Source organism: Leptonotus elevatus, chromosome 6, assembly GCF_054856555.1.
Source record: "Leptonotus elevatus isolate MCC_2025b chromosome 6, RoL_Lele_1.0, whole genome shotgun sequence".
Classification (NCBI taxonomy): Eukaryota; Metazoa; Chordata; class Actinopteri; order Syngnathiformes; family Syngnathidae; genus Leptonotus; species Leptonotus elevatus.
The window spans coordinates 3,904,752-3,927,560 of NC_141244.1; the positions used below are offsets into that span (position 1 = coordinate 3,904,752).

The following is a 22,809-nucleotide window of genomic DNA, read 5'->3' on the forward strand; positions in this document are numbered from 1 at the left end:
TGTTTTAGGACTCAGAAATAAAGGTGTGAATGAAAAAACAAAACAGAATAAATGGGTGTGAATAAAAAAACAAAAAATAATCAGTTTTATTTAAAACAACCAATGTAAGTAGATGTAGTAATGCCAGTTGCCAAGATGTGGCAGTTCTGTTATGTTGAGTATAGTCGCAAATTCACAATAATAAAAGATCGAGAATCCATACAAATACAAAATCCCATCTGTGCTCTTGCCAAGAGTTTGCAGTTTTACAGTATAGTAAATGTTATGGATCATCTGTAATTTGTTGCAGAAATCACAGAAAATTAACAAGTTATGCTTGTAACACTGATTGCTCCAAATTGTAAAAAAAAGAAAGAAAGAAGAAGTCATAGGTCAAATTACTCAAACGGCATGAAAACGAGCAAATATAGTTGCTGGGTAATTGTGATTTGTTGTGATTAGCGTTCCCTCACAGTTCAATTTTGTTTATATATGGTCGCTATACTGCCGAGGGGTTTAGTTTTCCCTCTGCTTTACAAAATGTTTCAATTTGGCACCAAGTGGAGACTCGGGAGGAGGGCTTTCCCAACTCCGGGGACACATTAGCTCGGCTCGGGGAAAGCGAGACCCTATTATATATATATATATATATTTCTGCAACATATGTATTAACTGTTGATTGGCAATTTGTCCAGTATTTCACATTATTTCTTGCAGCTACTAGCTACCTTCTTCATCACTGCACGAGCCGCTAATCACCGTTTCTGTCAGGCCGGCTGTCGACGTCACTGGCTCAACCCAGGGCCGTAGCTAGTTATTTGGGGGCCTAATTAAAGACAACCAGCCCACCCTCCAGTTCAATTTTGACAAAAGGTGAGTTACAGTATGTAATCTAAGCCCCTTAGTCCTTACCCCAAAAGATTTTATATATTTTTTATCACCAACTAAAAAGTGTAAATTTGGAAAGGAAAAAATTAATACATTTCTCAATTTTTTAACTAAACTCCATCTTGAGGATTGTAATCTAATAAGTGAGCCATCTCAACACTTTGATAAACATTTAATATAGTTCACCATTTCACGTTATTTTATTACTTTCTATACTTTTATTTCACACCTTGGTGTTGAAAAGCATCTCTAGCTGCATTTCCATTACAGTTTTTCACAAAAATAAAAGCGATATTGTACTATTTCAATAAAGTAACATTTTTACTTGTCTGTGTTTCCATTGATGAGCGTTTCGCTTCTGAGGCGAAATTCTCGTAATGTCCTGTCTCGCGGGATTGAGCAGTTCTGTAGGAGGTGCTCATGATGTTTACAGAAGACGCTCCCTCCCCTCATCTGGCGGGTTCGGGCATTTGGTGTTGGTGTTGTGCGTGTGTGCATTTCTCATGCAACGATATGGAACGTGCATAGAACGGTGGCATATTGGCTCTATAGCTGAATCGCTTTGTGCTTAAAAAGACTTATCCCCTCGGGAGGCAGCTCCGACACGAAAGCGAGTGGCCCCGTACTTCCTACTTCCTTTCCTCCGTGAAAGGAAGCAGGGGTCTCATGACTACAGGGAATGCGCAACAAATGTTTCTATTACACTTTTGCAAATTACCTCTATTTCGACACGTCTCAAAAACCACCTCATGAGAGCGTAAAAACTTTTTTGCAATATTTGAGTTTTTTCAAAAATCATGTTTCCATTACCAGCTTTCTTTTGCGCAACTTGCTGAGGGTAAATGGAAACACACCTACTCATGTCCTTTTCCACTTCATACTTTTCATTTTATAAAGTAACAGATATTGAAGCCATTATTTATTAATGATTGTGATTATAGCACAATGATTATGTTGTGCAATTAAACAGTATGCAGTATTACATCATACGGCAAAGCCTGCTTCCATATGTTTTTGTCCGAAATTTCACAATATGGACATGCTTTTCCACATACACAATATCACCATTTCTCTCAAATATTGTTCACAAACCAGTCTAAATCTGTGATAGTGCGCACTTCTCTTTTGCCGAGATAATCCATACCTGCTCACAGGTGTGCCATATCAAGATACTGAGTAGACACCATGATTAGAGCACAGGTGTGCCTTAGACTGCCCACAATAAAAGGACATGTGGACATTCAGGCCATTTTTGCTCTCTATTTTTGGCTATCCAGCAGCGCCGTCTGATAGATGCAGTTTTGTTATATTTTCTGCTGCCCTCCACGCAATAAAACAAAACTGCACATTTCAGAGTGGCCTTTTATTGTGGGCAGTCTAAGGCACATCTGTGCACTAATCATGGTGTCTAATCAGCATCTTGATATGTTACACCTGTGAGGTGGGGTGGATTATCTCGGCAAAGTAGAAGTGCTCACAAGGAAGGAAGGGAGGAAATGTTCCTTCCATCTGAATTAAAAAGGGGTGAATTTACCAGATATGCTCCTCATCCATGCTACAGTCATTAGAAAAATAATAGCAGTTGACTCATTCTATGTATCTCTCTGACTTTGTATAAGATTATTGGACTGCAGCCTACTGTATGCCTTTTCTAACTACTGCAAAAAGCCAAACTTGCCACCTCTCTGACAGTCATTGTGGGAGTGCTCACACCAAACTGACTGGCTCGCAGTGTGTGCATGTGTGCTTGACTGCAAGTGTTGAAAGCCATCGCAGTCCACTCCCAGAGGCAATCTTGACACTTCCTCACTGATGCTAGTGCAAGTTGATCTAACATAGACGAAATCACGCAAACGCACACCCAATTTTTCACGCCACTGTGGAGCTAATTAAACACAACGTGCCCGGGTAAAGGCAGGACTGAGGAAACGATGTGTGCGTGTGTGTGCGCGTGTGTGTGGGGGTGGGGGTGTGCGTGTGTGTGTGCAGCTTAGTCTCAGTCTCACTGCGTACTCGGAGGGAGAGAGACAGGCAGGTCAACACTGACAGCTATAAGACAGAGTGAAAGAAAGACGCGTGAGGAAATAAAGATAAAATGTATGTGTGTGTCTGTGTGTGATTTTAATAACCTAAAATGTCTTAAGTGCACATTCTGATATGAAATGCAACATCTGATGTGGTAATAGCTAAAAATAGTTATATGTAGATATGTAGTAGTATTTTCCACTATATTGTATTTTTAGGCACTTAGGGCAAATTAAGATTTACTTAATACATTCACGAAGATGCTGTTTGGAAACATGTTCTTACATTTCTACCATATGTGGGAATGCTTCAGCGGTCCCGCAATAACAGTTTCATATGTACCAATGGATGAAATAGTGAGCTTGCTGCATTCTGATATTCACTCATACAGGCTGTACAGCATTGGATACACTTGAAGGATTCCAATACAGGAGCTGTATTCAAAATTCTGCAATCCCAATATTTAAAAAATAACAATGTCAATAATAATGGTGCTAAAACTGTCAGTACATTAAATAGATGAAAAACTATTACAATTTTCATGTAACTCTTAGCTTGTCCCATCAGAGGTTGTCACAAAAAGCCATTTATGTGATTTTTTTGGCATAGTTTTTCTACGCCAGACATACTTCCGAATGCAAGCAAACCATTTTGGGGAGGTTATTAACTTATTCACTCCTAGCCATTTTCACTGAAGCAACCCCCTTCACTCCCGGCTGTTTTACTGGATTTTGACTGATTTTGCAAGGACCACAGAATAGTTCTATTGCTATAAAAACATGGAACCTACCAAAATAAATATTAGTCTCTTCTATATTTGTATCTGTTTCCGTTTTTCATCAATTAGGAATATAGTTAAGTTTCATCGTTATTCACATTCCTGTTGAAAACACTGGCAAAAAGAGCTTGTTGCAACATGGCCCAGGCTGATCTATTATACTCTTCTGCCACCTGCTGGCCATTTTTTGGTAATAACTACCATTGCTTTAAGCAACCTCTTCATGTCAGAAGCTGCATCAAAGCCTTCTGTATGCTCTAGAACACTGGTTCTCAACCCCGGTCCTCAAGTACCCCTATCCAGCCTGTTTTCCATGTCTCCCAATGCCAACACAGCTGAGGAGAGTTTGTTGATTAGCTAATCGTTTGAAACAGCTGTGTTGGCTGTGGGAGACATGGAAAACAGGCTGGATTGGGGTACTCGAGGACCGCGGTTGAGAACCACTGCTCTAGGATAAAAAAAAATAAATAAAAATTAGTTAAGTGACATGGAATTATCTTGGGCTATTTTTGAATTCTAAATTAGTTTCAAAGGCAAAAAAAATAAAATAAAAAAGAGGAAAATATGTTTTGTTCATCTGGAATTGAAGAGGTTCAGGTAATGGATGGATGGATGGATGGATGGATGGATGGATGGATGGATGGATGGATGGATGGATGGATGGATGGAAGAGTTGGGTCAAAATAACGCCTTGTGTGTGTAGGTGTGTGCGTGCGAGTCAATAAAGATTTGTAACCTATGTGCTGTACAGCTACACCCAAAAAGTTTTGGCTGGGAGATTACAGGGAGAAACTGAATAGACCTCTGACCTTGCTTACCTCAGTCATGTTGCGTCAAGCAAGAGAAGAGACAGACTCTGTTAAAAAGGATCTATATGTCAATAATGTAGAGCATCTTGTTCCTGCTGAAAGACCAACTGATCCTAAATCACCAGGGGAACTGGCAGCCTATACAGTACGTGAATGCATATGCATGGAATTGTATGGGCGATGCACATTCACAGCTCCAGTGCAACTCAGCAAGGGGTGAAACGCGGGACAAGCAGCTAATGAACCATTTGAAGTGCGAGGAAAGTTACAACATACAGCAGCAAAAAATGAATGTCCAGGGTACATACATTTATATTATCATTCCCATAGCTGCTGTGCTAGTTAGCGCAAAGGTTACACAAAGTACAAGTGCCTTGCCAATAACCCCAGGCAGCATTTTTCATGAAGAAAGCCTCCCTTTTGAAATCAGACTGCTTAAGATAACACAAATGTGTTGTATGGGACTAATGGAATACTTGTGCATCAGAAAGACAATGAATGTTCTGTTAAATATAATCCTGCCAAAGTAATCATGTATAGTCTGATAAATTGGCCTGATGAGACTGTAAACCTTTCATCAGTTTGACCAAACTCCTTTTTCACTGTCGGCTTTCCACTTTTAGAGAGTTACAAAAAGCATCTGTCTGGGATTTTGTGAACTATTGCATGGTTTGTTTGTTATTAACAGCAGAATTTCTGACCTCAACTTGGGACGTTGTGAGTGATAATACTGTACACTATGCCTTCAAATCATGAGAAGGAGACGATAATTTAAGGTGTTTGAAACATAGAAAGTGAGGACTAAAGATGTGTTTCAGTTTTGGGTGTAAAATTGTGGAATGGACTTGATGATGCGTTGAAGCTGTGTACCTTTTTGTTGGGGTTTAAGAACAAGTTAAAATGTAAAAGAAAATCATGCTTATAGTGCCATTAGTAAAATGTAAAACATTAAGGAAATACAATGTGAGTATAGTAGTTATTTGTTTTGTTTTGATGTAATTTTATGTGACTCAATGAGACGGTATAGGATGGGAAATAATAAGCTTGGAACTTCAGCCTACACAGTAAATTTTGTAGAGTAAATTTACCCTAAAAAAGACTCCATTACAGTCCCAGCCTAATCAGAGTAAACTTTACACTTGGAAGAGAGTAATATATATATATATAAAATACATTGAAAAAATCACTCAAGGGTTGAGGAACAATTGCAGAACCTTCAGGTTGGGAGACGGCCAATCTGCCCACTGAGCCACGCTGCTCTTAATGTGTGTCAGTATATTGCTGGTGTCAGGTGGAATCCTCGTACCTCCAAGACCATTTTTGGTCTCCATTTGGACACACCAGCAATAGGTTAACAAACGGTAGGTGTACAGTAGGCCTTTTTTGGTTGATTGATTTGTTCGAAGGGATGTTTTCTTTCCTTTTTTGTGTGTGGTAACCGAAATAAACTTCAATTCATTAATTCACAGAGCTGGGCACTTACGGTCATCGTCAATTCCTGTCAATGATGATGTCCACCTTTCGAAGCGTGCTTCCGCATATTCTGCGAATGCTTTGACGTGAAGGTTCGCAAAAATACATGGAATGAGAGTGACTGTATGTACTCACCCCGATCGACGGATGTAAACGTGCTTCAGTCGGTGCTCAGTCCATGTATTTATCCGAGGCTTTGCCCCATTGTGCACTTGCCGCCAAATGGGCATCGTAAAAGACGGGAATTGACGATTACCGAAAGTGCCCAGCTCTGTTCATTCATTCATTTATTCATTCATTCAACCAAATGTCTATTTAGAGGTACGGTAGAGGAGGATCCATCAAGGAGTTGAATCTCAGATTCAGTAGCGTAGTTATTGCTCTACACCATTAGCAGAATTCTGGAGGGTGCATGAGAGTTCGTCCAACAATTTTACATGTGTTGTGTGGTCTTGGAGCGGGAATTCATCCATGTCCCTTGGAGAGTCCTGTGGAGGGTATGAAATACCAGACCCCTTATACGGGCTGTTTAGTTGTTGTTCGACCAATATCATTGTTTGATCTACATTGTCACCGATTCTGTTTATAAAATGTATGGACATAATTCCTCACCACAGCCAAGGTTTTGAATTTGTCGTTTCTCCGTTTTGCATTAACATGTTTTTGTAGACCATAATTTCCTTTTTTACAGTAATCGGTTTAGGCTTCCTGCTTTCTAATAACACTATTGCTGTCAAGTCTCTGCTCTCAGGCTTGTTGGTTTGTTTTCAGCCCAGCTTGATTGGCAGTGGGCGGATCCCCAAGCTACTCACCTGCAGCTCGTCTGTAATCAGGCTGCTTTAAGAGGCGGCTCAACCTGCTTGTCAGTTGTCGGACTATTCGCTTGCTCACCTCCATGTACCAATGGTTAGTCTTGACTCTGTGGTCCTCATTGCATTGCATTGCATTGCATTGCATTGCATTGCATTGCATCGCATCGCATCGCATCGCATCGCATCGCATCGCATCGCATCGCATCGCATCGCATCGCATCGCATCGCATCGCATCGCATCGCATCGCATCGCATCGCATCGCATCGCATCGCATCGCATCGCATCGCATCGCATCGCATCGCATCGCATCGCTTCGCCTCGACCTCGTATTGTTACCTTGCCTTGTCCTTGGATTTTTCTAAGTATTTTGTCTCTAGTTCCTTGCACTTTTTCCTGCAAGCATTATTTGTTAGTAATTATTTCCGCACTTCTTGGATGGTTTGCGAGGCCGCATAAAGGTAACTTGAGCAACTTGAGATGATACACCAAAGGCGTACAAATAATATGCTATTTGAATTTGGCTATGCAAAGTGTGTGAGTTACGTTAGAGTTCTCCAACAAGTATCACACAAGTAAGACTACCTAAATTCCACATTCATCTTTCCACCAGTGACTCCTCAAAGTTTGGCTGCACACTAAGTTAACTGAGGGTTTTTGTTCTTGAATTTTTTTAAAATTTTAATGAATTTAAATTAATCTCCAAAATGAATGCTTTAATTTTAACAGCCCTAAAAGCTTTAATTAGTGTTTGTGTTTGTTGGTATCCGCACACCTCATCCATAACAACTGCGAACAGCCAGATCATGTAGAGAAAAATAACTAGAGACTTCCAATTTGTGACGCACAGACCCAATGTTTATGCGGCATGAGACAAAGCTCAACTGAGCCTTTTGACCATGCCACCCTAGACATTTGTGCTTGAACTGAAATTGAGCTTGTTTGCCTAATTGTTTATCACCCAAGTTGTGCGTAATCAGAGGGTCCACTTTATGTAATTATAGAATTATTTACCTGTGCTGACAGCAGAGTACTAGAGTATCTGTGTTGTCCTTTATCAGTATCAAAAGCAATAGAAATGTTTTGGCTCTGGTTACTGCCGATGGACTCTTTAGACAGCTCAGCACCTTCAACACACAATCCTACAAAAAAAAAGACATGGAGACACATGAGTTCACTTTTCATAGAATACATATTGTATGTGAACGAGTTGTATAATCATTCATGAGTTGTATTTTTAAACCTTAGTAACCCAAAATATTCCAAATAAGATTCCACTGACAAAGTTGTCTCCAGTTAATAATGCAGTGAAGAGCAGCCAACATTATCAAGTAAACACAAACATATTAAAATATTGTGATAGCTACAGTATCTATACACAGTGTAGTATATAGCACTAGTTTTTGCGTGTGTGTGTGTGTATACACACCGGTATTTATATATACAGTGAAGTGAAAAAGTATTTGCCCCCTTCCAGATTTCTGTTTTTTTGCATATTTATCACTCACAAAGGTTTCATTTCATCAAACCAATTTTAATGTCACATAGAGACAACCCGAAGATATATAAAATGCAGTTTCTGAATGACGCTTTTATTTACACAGGGGGTGTGGGAGAGACGAATACAAACCTATGTGGGAAAAAAATTAATAATTACCGGTATGTTTTGGAGTTAAAAGTGGAAGTGTATATTCTTGAATTCTAAATTGAATTTGAATTGAAATGTTTATTTCGTATATTTCAACATTTTCAGTCCATGAATAAATGACAATAATCAACGAAAGAAAAGAAAAATCAAAAGAAAACCGGCAATAGAAAATAAATCAATGAATATTCGAAAAGGAGTGAGAAGGAGTAAAACTTATTTACTCCCACCCCTTCTCCTTAAGTAAATAACATAACTTTAAAAATCAAGGACGCATCTGTTGAGGAAGGACGCAATGACTATCATAACCAATGTATATGACTGATGCGTATAGTAAGAATCAATGGGCACTGGTTACTAATAAGCCATGGCTTCTACCCGTCAGCCCTTCTTTCGGATGCGTGTCCGAAAGGAAAAAATTAATAAAACGAAACTTCCGTCCTTCTCTTACATACACACAATATGTGAATTAATACATGTAAACATACACCCATAGCCTAATACATTTGTCAAACTAACCAAAACAAGGAGAGAAAAAAGAACAAACCAAAAAGTAGTAACCCAAAAAATAAATAATACAATAATCTCAACACACCTAGTAAGTGACCACTCCTCCCTCATCCTCATATTGTTTAAAAATCTTATTTTTATACAGTATTTTTAGTCAGTCTTATATTTGTACACCGTTTCAACTCCCCACTAAATCCCTTCAGTAGCCTCACCCCGCATACTGATAAACAAAAATTATTTCTTGTTATACGAAACTTAGGTTCTTTAAAGTCACAATGTCTCCATAGATCGTAACACTCATTATGATTCTTAAACAACAGTTGAATATACTGTGGTAGTAAATTATATCTTGCTTTAAACATTATTTGTGCTGTTTGATACTGTACAATGTCAGGAAACTTAAGTAATTGTGACTTTAGAAATAACCTGTTTGTGTGATCCTGATAACCAGCTTTGTGAATAATCCGTAATGCTCTTTTCTGTAGAATATTTATTGAATGTAGTGAGGTTTTGTTGTTATTGCCTCAAACTTCAGCACAGTACTGCAAATAAGGAGAGACTAGGGAACAGTAGTGTGGAGTTTAGATTTACTATATATCTATATTCTTGAAATTTTACTCTGTATGTTTGATATGTGGTTTCCAGCTTATTTTATCATCAATAATTACCCCCAAAAATTGATTTCATGAACTCTCTCAATTTCTACCTCTTCTATTTTAATCTTCACCTGTGTATTCATTCTACAATTTCCAAATAACATTATTTTTTGTCTTCCCTAAATTTAATGATAATTTATTATAATTATAATTATTTCCTCCTGTAATTATTATCCCCTGAGTGAAAAATATTTGTGTCATCAGCAAATAACACAGCTAATTACTATTCTTGTATTATGACTTAAATTATTATCATTAATAATATTAAAAAGTATTATTATTAGTAATAATAATCATTTAAATGATAATACATTCCATATGCCTCTGGCGTAAATGGAATACAGTAACAATTTATTACTGCATTCTATTTACGCCAGTGGCTTATGGGCTATATGACACGGACGCTTAAGTAACTTCTAGTCGTATTGCCTCCCAATAAAATTGGTGTGTTTTCTCTTCAATACCTGCGAGATTTACCTCCCTTTTCTTTGAAGTTTGGAGCGAAGTCCTCTACGTCATCTTCCAAGAAGGCCATAAAAATTTAAATGGCACATCTGTGGTTATATTCACAATTATGAAGGCAAGTAAGCACGCTTTTACGTAGTGTTTACAATTCGTTACTTCAGTGGCTAGCCTTATGCTGCATTCGAGGATGGTCAAAAGTCGTATTTATCTCAATTGGCTTTTCCCAATTCCGACCTGAAAAGTAAGGCGAAAGTAAACAACAAAAATAGTGATTGAAAATAGCGTTAACAGTGATAAAATAGTTTTTGTTTTTTTATTATTTTGGTCCTCAAAACACATTTTGACCTCCAGAAATGTTGGCTTCTCACAATTTTGCTTCATTTGTTGTAAGTATATATTTCATAAGCATTCCATACAGTTAAGTAGTTCACCGTATAATTTCATGCAGGGAGAAAGCGGCATACTGTCACGTACGTTGTGTTACGTGAAGCATATTTATTTTGAATATTTATAAATGAAGACAGCTATCTAGTTTTACACTCAAGTAAATTGTGTTTTACCATTCACGGTCTTTTTCCAAAGGTGTCGCCATTGTAAAGTGACGTCACATTGTAGTCGCTCGGTGAAGTAGGGGTCCTTTTTTCCCCCGACTTCGCAAGTGGGATTTCTGAGTTCAAGGGGGCGTGTCCGTACACACGTCCAGGTTTGAAGTCGGAAAAGTCAGATTTCCTACTTTCCTCAAATGCAGCATAAATGCTACCCTATTGTCATGACTTGATAGAGCTGCCTTGTTTGTGTTGCTTTGTCTCCCTCTGCAGGCCTTTTGCATTATTGTTTTTCTGTTGATTCCCGTCTGTGTTCCGGTGTCGATACCAGATGTGATCGGGCTGCCAGATTGTATCGGGGTCGCCTAACCATGACGTCACGCTACAGAATTGGCTGGTTGACGTCAAAACATTGGAAAGAAAATATTAAAGATGTCATTTAAATAACAAAATGTATTTACTGAAATTGTAAAAACGTAAATAAGCCTAAGAATATAAATGCAGGATAGTTTAAGATTGAAGAAAAAATAAAATGGATGACGTCAGTACAGCAGCGCTAACGAAATGAGTCACTTTTGTTTGCTTTCTTTTTTAGCTGTTCACAAATCACAACACATCACAAAACAGTCTTAATGATAATAGGAACACATTAGCAATCTAAACTGACATTATTTGTCACATTTTAGTAAATTAATTTGTGTATTTATCATTATCCAATCAATTTTATTACTTATTCAATATATCTTGCTTTTATATTCTTAGGTTTCTTTACAGTTTTACAATTTCAGTCCATACATTTTGTTATTTGAATTACATCTTGAATATTTTTTTTCCAATGTTTGACATCAACTGGATAATTTCCAACCAATCCTGTAGCGTGATGTGTTCGTTAGGCGACCCCGATACGATCTGGCAGCCCGATCACATCTGGTACCGACGCCGGTAGGCTGATTTAACCACGACGCCTCCAGTTCATAGTGTGCAGTGCGCAGTGTCAGCTAAACAACACGCTATCTTATACAATTACAGCCAGTCTACAGCTACAGTAATTCTCATACTCACTTAAATTGCTGTTTGTGCCAGAGAAAGCATCGCTTGTGACTTGTATTGTGTTTTTCTTTCATGTGAGACATGCAGTTGTGTAGTGTATAGCACCCAGTAGTGAAACCAGCTCAGTGGCCTAATGGTAGAGAGTCCACCCAGAGACTGGGAGGTTGTGGATTCAATCCCCGGCCAAGTCATACCAAAGACTATAAAAATGGGACCCATTTGCCTCCCCCCTGCTTGACACTCTTTAGATCACCAAATGATCCCCGAACCCCTAGTGCTGCTCACCGCTCCCTAAGTGGATGGGTCAAATGCAGAGAATGAATTTCACCCCACTTACATGGGCATGACAATCAGTGGTACTCTTAACCTTTAACCTTTAAATTCATACATAATCCTCCATATTCAGTTTAGTCACGCTGCTGTTGTGGATCGGGGTACGCGGAGCACAACTACATGCAATTCGATGACGCTCACCCAAAGTTAGAAACAGCGTAGCGGAACCTCCATTGAATGAGCTGCTATTCAGAGGTGGGCGCGTCAATGAATTTTGAGCGTGTCATTCGGTCGTCGTCAACAGTCAGGACACCCTTCCGTCATCGTCCATCCGTCAATATTTCAAGCTGAACAGCATTGTAATGTCAATCCGTCATTCGTCCTTCCCTCAGCAAAATGGGCGTTCTCCATGACATCCGTCATTGACGGACAGATGGACCTTGCATCAATGTTGACGGAATGACCACTTTTTTTTTTTTAAGTACCTAACCTTAACTTTTACTGCCAAAAACGTTAAATAACGTTTAGTAAAAACCTACGGAGGGGCGCCAAAGACGTTAAAAGACGTTCACTATGTTTTTTTTGGGGTTTTTTTGGAAACGGGTGGAGGAAAGCCTTGGCCAGCTGTGCTGAAAGTATCAAGCAGATCTAGTTAGTATAATGACTCGTTTTGGCCCCTAGATGGCAGCGATGACTCTCTTTAGACAAGATTGGGTGGGCGTCAGTAGAAGACGTGAGGCGGAGCTAGAGTGTTGAGGGGACAATAGCTGATGAAGCAACAATGGCGACCGGTTACAAGCAGCTCACGCTTGAGCATTTTTTTCAAAGACGGAAAGTATCGATCAATACTAAAAAGCGCATTGATGTCGACGATGATGATGATGGTGACTCCGAGCTTGACGCGGAAGTTGGAAGCGTTGACGCTCGGCTATGATCAAGTCATAAAGCCTCACCGGCTAGTGATACTAACGCCGGAAAACGCGGAGCACAACCGAGCACTTCTGCATAGGCGGACGTTCAATCGGACGATGAAGAGTAGTCGAAAAGCATCGACCAATGCACATTGATGATGATGATGATGATGGTCACTCCCGAGGTTGACGCCGAAGTTGGAAGCGTTGACGCGCGACTATGATAACGTCATAAAGCCTCGGAGCACAGGCGGACGTTCAATCGGACGATGAAGAGTACCCCGAGTCCAATGCATATTCATCGGAGGAGTGGGTACAGTCTGATCACGGAGAAGACACTGGTTCTGGACTACGATGCCACCATGAATGGAGTGGATAAGATGGATCAGAACATCTCTTACCACCCGGTATAGGAACTGAAGGACATGAGGAAGTCAGACGTAACACCAGGTCACCGTATCATGATCCTGAGAGTAGACTTGATGACAACATGGCCAAACACACACTGCAGTATATACCTGCTTCTCCCCGGAAAAAAAGGCCGGCAAGAAAGTGCATGCGAAGGGGCAATCGCAGTGAAACTAATCTGTTGTGCAAATCCTGTTGCGTCTCCTTGCACGCAGGGGAGTTACACAAAATGAAAAACTGTAGTTGAAACATCCACATAATTGTAAATAGTACCACAGTTGCACACATTTGTAAATAGTTTGCCAAATTGTTGTCAAATTGTTACACTGTTGAATGTAAATAAATGTATTTTGTTATCAAAAAACACTTTTTCATTGTTGGTGGTAGTGTTTTATAGAAGTAAAGCACTATTTAGGTGTTTGTGGCATCATTCATGGACAAAAAGAAGTGTAAAATTCACTAGAGTGCATGAAATTACATTGTTTCACTAAAAGCTTGATTTCTCCGTATTTTGGTCCAAAACAAAGCGCATTTGGGTGAAACTAACCATTTTCTATTGATGATTACTGAAGAACGGAATAAGGTAGAAACAAACTTTTTTTTCTGATGAAAGATGAGAGTTCAATCTTTCATTTGGTAGTATGTGTGTCCATAGTCCAAACACAAAATGTTCTGTCGACCTTGAAAGATCAGTCAAAATGCTTAAATCGGCTGGCACCCACAGAATCCCTTTTCTGAAAAGGTCTGGCAGTCAAAGAGTTAACGTCAGGCTTAGGTTAGCGTCAGGCATTACCCACAGCAAGTTGTAGAAACAGCACATTGCATAACATGCTTCCAAAGTCATTGTTTGTGAGACAAATTACCGTCATGGTTTCATGAAATAAAATTCCAAACTAGTTAAAAATCCAAGCAGGAACAGTAAAAAAAATAAAAAAGTAAAATGCATCAATTCATCCATCATCTACCGCTTATCCAGGGTTGGGGTCGCGGGGGCAGCAGTTTTAGCAGGGAAGCCCAGACTTCCCTCTCCCCAGCCACTTAACCAGCTGCTCCGGCGGTATCCCAAGATCCCAGGCCAGCCGAGAGACATACAGTAGTCTCTCCAGCGTGTCCTGAATCGTCCCCGTGGCCTCCCGCCGGTGGGACATGCCTGAAACACCTTTCCAGGGAGGCGTCGAGGAGACATCGAAAACCAGATGCCCAAGCCACAAACAACTGGTTCCTCTCAATACAGAAGAGCAGCGGCTCGACTGTGAGTCCCTTCTGGATGACCGAGCTTCTCACCCTATCTCTAAGGGAGAGCCCAGACACCCTGTGAAGGAAACTCAAGTTGGCTGCTTGTATCCGGTATCTTGTTCTTTCGGTCACGACCCAGAGCTTGTCATCATAGGTGAGGGTAGGAACGTAGATCGACTGGCAAATCAACAGCTTCGCGTTTCGACTCAGCTGCTCCTTCACCAAAGCGGATCGATACAGAGTCTGCATCACTGCAGATGCTGCACCGATCTGCCTGTCGATCTCCCGCTCCATCCTACCCTCACGTGAACAAGACCTCAAGATACTTGATCTCCTCCACTTGGGTCAGGATCTCATCCCCGACCCGGAGAGGGCACTTCACCCTTTTCCGACTGAGGACCATGGTCTCGGATTTGAAGGTGTTGATTTTCATCCCGACCGCTTCACACTCTGCTGCGAATCGCTCCAGCGAGAGTTGGAGATCGCGGCTTGAAGAAGCCAACAGCACCACATCATCAGAGATGCAATGTGGAGGCCACCAAACCGGACCCCCTCAACGCCTCAGCTGCGCCTAGAAATTCTGTCCATAAAAGGTATGAATAGAATCAGAGGCACTGTACCCGGTGTCTACGCAATGTTGTCGAGGCGTGTCAACCATGACAGCCCCACAACATCTAGAGCCTTTAGGAACTCCAGGTGGATCTTATCCACCCTTACCACTGAGGAGCTTTCCAACCACCTCAGTGATTTTGACCCCATAGATAGGAGAGACCCCAGACTCTGGTTCTTAAAGGAAGACGTGTCGGTGAAATTGAGGTGGTCTTCAAAGTATTGTAGTGTGTGTGTGTGTGTGTGTGTGTGTGTGTGTGTGTGTGTGTGTGTGTGTGTGTGTGTGTGTGTGTGTGTGTGTGTGTGTGTGTGTGTGTGTGTGTGTGTGTGTGTGTGTGTGTGTGTAGGCACACACATATAACACATACACTGCACACAAACATTGATTTACAATTTTTGAAACATTACAACTACAGTCCTAAAGCTTATATTATCAAAACTTTTATGCCCAGTCACTGAAGAAATCCACTCTCTCAGCATAAATCGAGGCAATAACTGCTTGGAAAGAATTTTGCTGGCCAACATTATTATCACTATCGCCAACACCATGCAAGATGTGCGTGCGTGCGTGCGTGTGTTTCTGTGCGTGTGTGCATGCAATTGTGTTTATGGTGCAAGAACCCAGAGTTAATTAATTAGAAAGCCCAGTAATGTGTGCCTTGCTGATAAGTCCCTCCCCACTACCCATAATGCTTTGCTGTGGTAGAACACTGCAGCACATCCACTCAGCCAATTAGTCCGGATAGTGACACACACTGCATATTAGTGTAGATGTGCATATACAACATGCACACACTTTCTTGAACACCACACACGCACACGCACATGCACACACACATATATATATACATACATACACACACACACACAGACTCCATTCTGTGTAAACAAACTCATGGACTGTCTGTCTTTGTGCCAAGGGAGCGTAGAGGGGAGAGGGAAGAGTGGTGAATGCATATCAGTGTGTAATTACAGCAGAGTTGAAGTACTAAGTTTGTATTCTGGTGTTAAATTGGAAATGCTCAATGCAAATAAATTCAGTTCCGTGTCAATTACCAATGCGAGTTTCAGAGTTAAAAACCTTAAAATCACTGTCAGCCTCTTCGCCTTAGACAGTTTAATGCTTCACACACACACAGGATGGGCTGTCTCATAAAAAATTAAGTAAGTAAGTGCTGACAGGCATTTCGTTTTTGCACAGTTCAGTATTGGTGCAGTTCAGCATTAGTTCATTATATGTACTGAAGACAGAATGACAATGAGGCAGGAAGAAAGAAGAGCACAATGTGAAGATGGTGTGAATTTTTTGTTTTGTTCTTTGTGTTATGTTGCTATTTAGGAATTTGATACTTGCAGACCAATAGTTCACACTGAATATACATTCAAACTTAAACATATTAATAATCAAAAGTGCTTAATATGTGAGTTGAACATTGCTGGCGTCAGGCAGACCTTGCATCTCCAAAACTTTCATGCAAAGAAGAATGGTATGATTGTTTAGGTATTAACATTGAATCGTGATGGAGAGCAGGCCATTTTCAACATTTAAGATGGGTTAATACTTTGTAAAAATAACAACCTATCATAGGGACTGACCAATAGTTTTGACCAAATTTGGATATGATGTTTCCGCCCAAGAGTGATGTTTGTGTGCTTGCTATTTTGAAATGACTTACACTGATCTGTGTGACATGTTGCGTTTGGATACGTGAATTGACCAATACAGTGGCCATAGCAGTGAGCAGATGTTGCTGGACCATTGGCCCTGCTCCACTCACTGCCTCCAAAATGTCTGCAGGTCCAAAGGTTTCCATCACTGCCAAAAAGACTGCAGGGTCTCCCCGAGTAAGCCTTGAGAGTGCCTGGCCACAACAGAAAAGACAGAAAAACATAATATAATAGATGACTAATATCATTGCATTATTTGGATATCAAATAAGAGAATTCAGAACTTCACTGAGAATTAGACTCACCACTCCACACAGTTACAATTTTTATTCTAAAATGTAGTTTAGCTAAATTTTCATGTGTTTATGTAAAATTAACGGCAAATTGATTTGTTAGAAAAACTACAATTTGCGTGTGCACAAAGATTGATCTTGTGAGACAATTTTTTTAGTAGGATACAACTAAAATATTCATTTCCTAACAGTGTACTCATTGGAGTAATGTAGAAATAAATTAAATAAGCTGAAAAGCAACATTAAGATTGAAAATACGGTACAAATCCGTTATAATCTATTATCTGAATGTGACTGTGTCCACTTACAGAGACAGTGGTGACTCGGACTGCCTCCACAGAGGAGTGAGTGAAAAGGTACCACAGAGCAGATCCGATCTCTGTTGTCATCAGGCAGCGTGACGGCCCAGAGACTGTTGAGCAGATGTTCTCAATGGCTTTTGCAGACATGTGATGAACAATGGAGTCATCCTGTAAGACAGACAGACATGCTAATTAAGTAAAATTATTTAAAATATAATGCAAAACATATTGTCAACAACCCGATGTAATTTGCTTGATACTGACATATAAAGCACCACGGTCAAAAAAAGGAAAACACACTGAAGTCATTTGTATCATATTTTATGGACCATTATGGACACTGTATTATTAGGCACAATATCAATGAACAGCTCTATTTTTAAATCATTTTCATACATAAGGTACATTATATTTGTGATGCATTGCATCAGAGATGGGAAGTAATGAAGTACAAATACTTACTTTACTTGAGCAGTTTTTTTCAGTACTTTGTACTTTACTGAGTATTTATTTTTTGACTACTTTTTACTTTTATCTGTTACATTTTAACATAAGCATCAGTACTTATTATTCAATACATTTTCAAAACAAGTTTTTTTCTTCTTCTTTTTTAATGCATGAAAACGATTACTGTAAAATACGTGACCTGGAAGAAAAAGCAGCCGTCAATGTCTCCTTGTAATTGGCTCTAAGACACGCTATCATTTGACGTGCAATTGGCTAGATTAGAACAATCCGTAAATATAGACAATATACAATATCAAATAATCATAAGTATAACTTTGAACAAAATGCTTGTTTTGGAGAAATTTAGCTGGGGGTGAGGCTGTCCACACTGATTCCTCATGTACGATTTACACAATCTATGGATACATTGCTCCACTATTTTGCTTGTTGGAGGGCCACAGATTGTTGGAACTTTGTTTGGTCTAGTTTTATTGAATTTGACAAAAGTTTTGTGGAGCAATTTTACAATAGAGGTCAATGGAGCTTTGAGCCGAATGTCGGAGCTGTGGGTGTTTTGGGGCGTGGTTTGCGAATGGTCAATTGTATACTCAAGGACCAAAGAAGACTATTAGAACATTCTTTGAATCTAAATATACTTTCTATTTGATGATTTTACATTAATTCCAAGATTTTACTCAAGCAAATATCTGTAACAAGCTTAGTAGAAAATAGTAGTAAAAACAGTTTAATCGCGATAATTTTTTACGATTAATTAGTTTAAAAAAATTATAATTTAACAGCACTAATTTATTTATTTATTTACTTACTTATTTACTTATTTAAAAGCATAGCAGTCATAGTAAGAGAGAATACTGTACATTTTCTGCAAGGTATGATTTTGACAATTAAGATTTACAATGTTTACCAAAAAGTACAAAACAGCATATTCGGGAACAATACGTCAAAAAAAGTTTTTTTGTCTTTCTTATCCATATTGAGAAACTCATCATCTTGCAATATCTATGATCAAATTGGACTAGACTAATGAAAAAAAAAACATAGCACAAGGTAAATACTATTAGAATTCAGGAGCTCCTAAACAAACATGGACACACGTAAAGAGGCTGCGTGTGCGCGCGCGCGTGTGTGAGAGAGGGAGAGTTATTTTGCCCAGACAATGGGGTCAGACTAATAAAATCCCAGAGGCAAATGAAAGTTTTTCCAGGAGCGTCACTGCAGAGAAAGATGGGAAACAGAGAAGCAATGATTATCTGTCAGGTTATTAATGTGTTTCACTGTGTTACATCACTTAACACAACTCAGCCTATTCATGAAACACACTGTTAATTGCATTCTGTTGCAAAACTTCATTGTAAAGGTTCAAAAATAATGTTGCCAAGGAAATGTATCACTGAATTCCTGACACTTAGTGGGAAATGACAGACTTCCATTGTTATAACAATTAATTGCAAGGTTTTTGTTCGTTCTCTCCATATGACTATGGCGGGATTGAATTTATGCATTCAAACCCCAATGGTGCTATCCATCTGTGTGTTTTCAGTCACTGTTTTGATCAACACTAACTTGACATTCTGTTCTATTTCTAGTTATTCCCACACTCAGACAGATCTACACTGGCTGGAGCATATGGCAAAACAACATAGTGGATTATGTGGACCACAATGAAATGTTGTCATAGACATGATGATACACATCTAACAAAAAACATGAAACACACTTGACTGTATTATGCTAAGAATTAAAGTTAACTTTCAAAAAGCTCACAATTTTAATCAATGTGTAAAAGCTCATTAGGTTTATAATTTATATGAAAAAAACATTAGGCTACTCCCAATTAATGTGCTTACACATATCATAGCCTATATGGAGACGAGGCCTTTTTATACATGCAGCTTGACTGTGTCACATTGCACAAATAAAGTTCTATAAAGGCATGCTTGGACACGTTTGGTTTGAAAAAACTTGAGAGCCCTGACCTCAAACCTCACAAAACACCTTTGGGATGACAAATTGAAGTTGGACCTCTCTAAAGCAATAACAATGTCAAGAAAGCATGTGTAAGCACATCTGACATTTAACAGCGCCTCTGTGGTCAGACTGTAATCCATCTTTATTTAGACACGGCACAACTGATTCAACAACCAACCTATTAAGCCAATAAAGTCCATCACATTGTATAACCAACGCCGAAGGATTAAACAGCACCACAACATAATGATTCCACTGACACCCTTTTGGGAGTCAGCACAATGGTCTTTTCCAGCATTCCCTAGACCGTGCGGGCCAGTTTACTAATGAGCCCACGGGGGAGAACCCACTATATGTATGTGTTTAATAAGACTGTTTCCCTGCCTGGAACTATAAAAGAAAAAGGGAATGACACAAAGAAAACAAGTCAAAGAGAAAGAATGAAAAAAGAAAGAGAACGAAAGACGGAAATGTAGAGTACATTAGAGAGAGAACATTAGAGAGATATTACTTGAGAAAAGTAAGATGTGGCTTATGCAAGAAACTTTTATGGTGAGAAACAAGGGAATCATTCTCGTTATATCTCTCAGTATGATTTCATCAACCATGAAACTTGGCTCATCATTTCATACTTAGAACTAACATCTCTAGAAAATTAACTTATTTAGGATGGATATTCACTTATTAGGCAGTGTAGTGGAGGAGCACTGTAAGCATTTCTGCCACACAGTTCTGAGGTCAGGGGGTTGAAACTACCATGTTTCTTGTCTGACTTTACACAACCTCCACGCTCTCGAACGTTTTGGGCTTTTCTTGTCAACAAAGTCAACCACCGATCCTTGTGCTGTTTCTCCCATCATTTCTACCAAGGGAACATTCCTTTTTAGTGATGCACTGAATATTCGCCCACAGAAAAATTTTCGCCAAAAATGGCTATTTCTGCCATTTTCGGCCTTTGGCCGAAATAAAATTAAAGCCAAAAGAATATGGCCGAAAAAGGTTGTGGTGACGCAAGCAAAAAAAACACTGCAAGCAAGCGTCTGTTTGAATTAAACAGCGAACGCGGGGGGGGAGTGTCTGCCTTTTCTTCTTGCTGGCTTTTCACCGTGTTTGCATTGGTCAGTCGCAGCAGCTCCCGGGGTCATTGCGCACACCGGAGGAGAGGGGCGTCTCTTGGTGTACAACATTTAAGTGGGGCGAAAAAAGACAGAACTGCCTTGTACTACAGGTGAGCCATTTTTTTTTTTATAAGAGCCCCTCAAACGCTTCCACTTTTTCACCGGCATCCCGGCGGCTGTGCTAAATACTTTAGCTAATGCTAGCACTATTGCTATCAACAGTTTTAAACACGGAAACACTTACCGCTATCTCCGGGTGGCTACAGACCTGTACAGGACGCTGTGTGTGACTTTGCAGTCCGTTCTTGAAGCCTATTAGCTGGTGCAAACAAATTTATTTATGTATTTTTAAACATTGGTGAATATGTGAATGTGCCGATTTTAAGTGTGCCGCACCTTGTCCCACCACACGCATCTGTCCCCGCCTGTGCGAACTACATTGACTATAAGGTGCAATCGCCCCGCTATAAAATGCTCAACCCTCGTTTGGTGTTTAATGTACCATTAGCCAACATGTCTGCGGTGTGGGCACATTTCAATTTATATTGTGCTTGGTTAAAATGCCAGTGCTAAATAAATATTTTATAATAATATTATAATTTTAATTAATTATAATAAATGCAATGATAGTAAAAATTTGCATAATTTTTTTTCTGCGTTTCGGTTTTCGGCCGAGCATTTTTCATTTTCGGTTTTTTTTTTCGTTCTGTGGGCTTCAACCTACCCTGACATGGTCCAAAACATCCCATACGAGTGGTTGAGCGCGGAACAACTGACATTATTATTGGTTCTCTTTCCGATTATCTGTCAAACTATGGAATAATGCATTTTATCAACAAACATTCTATCAAACGAAGTTTCTATTAATATCGATACATACTGATATTGATTTATCGCCCAGTCCTACCCAACATGCATGCTTTTGAAATGTGGGAGTAGCCAGAGAAAACCCATACAGGCATGGGGAAAACATACAAACTCCATACATCAGGGAGGCCAGATTTGAATCCACAACCTCTGAATTGTAATGCAAATGTAATAACCAGGTTTAAACTGTAATATCATTAAAGTGTACCTCCGTAGTAACATTTCTAGGTATTGACGGGGTACCGGAGCATATATTGTAAAATTTGCAAAATATCTTCCCATTTTTGTGTCTAGTCTTGTTTTTGCCAAAATAATTTGGCTTGTTAATTTTAATACTATGTGTTTGCACCAAAATGTTTGTGGCAGATGTGACGTGACCTTATTGACAGGCTGTCACTATTGAGTGAGACGCCAGATTGCTTATTTATTTAATTTAATTTATTTATTTAAACAGAAAGAATATAACCTGACCCGGCTTCCACGCGACAGCACCTCCTCCCGTCTTATCTTGTTTGTCAACAAATGTGCGTCGCCAGTCATGAAAATGACTGGTATTTGTCAAAAAAAATTGTGTTTAATCGGCTGAGTCGGTTGAGCTGAAATTGCATTCAATGAGGTGATGTTACGGCTTCGGTCCTCGCCGGTGGATATGGCTGTGAGCAGTAGCTGTCATGGCGTTTCGACAAATATGCTGCGGAAGCTATTACAAGCTTGCTTTAAAGGTGGGGTCTTTAGTTTTGTCCGTTTGTGTTTGTAAACACAACCGTTTGTGTTTGTAAACAACCAATTAAAAACGGACTCCTCCCATGGCTCAACCCCCACTCTTCTCGTCAACATTGCGCCTGCCTTCAGCGACAACCCCCCCCCCCCCCCGATCCCACTCTGTGATTGGGTGGAGGGGTAAACATAAACTTTCTGCCCACAAACGTCTTTCTCATAGCAAAACACAACAAAATGGCAAAATACAGGCTGAGGTGGTGGTGGATGATGATAAAATCACCACCACACATTAACAGAAGCCCAGAGGTGTTGAAGGATTACATTTGTATAGATCC

The 22,809-nt window shown here is 39.6% G+C and overlaps 1 protein-coding gene across 3 annotated transcripts in view; it reads right to left on the bottom strand.

Moving 5' to 3' along the window:
- Positions 1–22,809, bottom strand: part of ulk4 (unc-51 like kinase 4) — a 127,054-nt gene that overhangs the window by 58,082 nt on the left and 46,163 nt on the right. For all 3 annotated transcript variants that reach the window (XM_086079154.1, XM_086079155.1, XM_086079156.1), the window contains 3 exons: positions 17,340–17,501; positions 16,747–16,932; positions 7,777–7,904 (listed from right to left, as the gene is read on the bottom strand). In XM_086079154.1, coding sequence (XP_085935280.1) covers positions 7,777–7,904; positions 16,747–16,932; positions 17,340–17,501 — 476 coding nt within the window. The remainder of the gene's footprint in view (positions 1–7,776; positions 7,905–16,746; positions 16,933–17,339; positions 17,502–22,809) is intronic.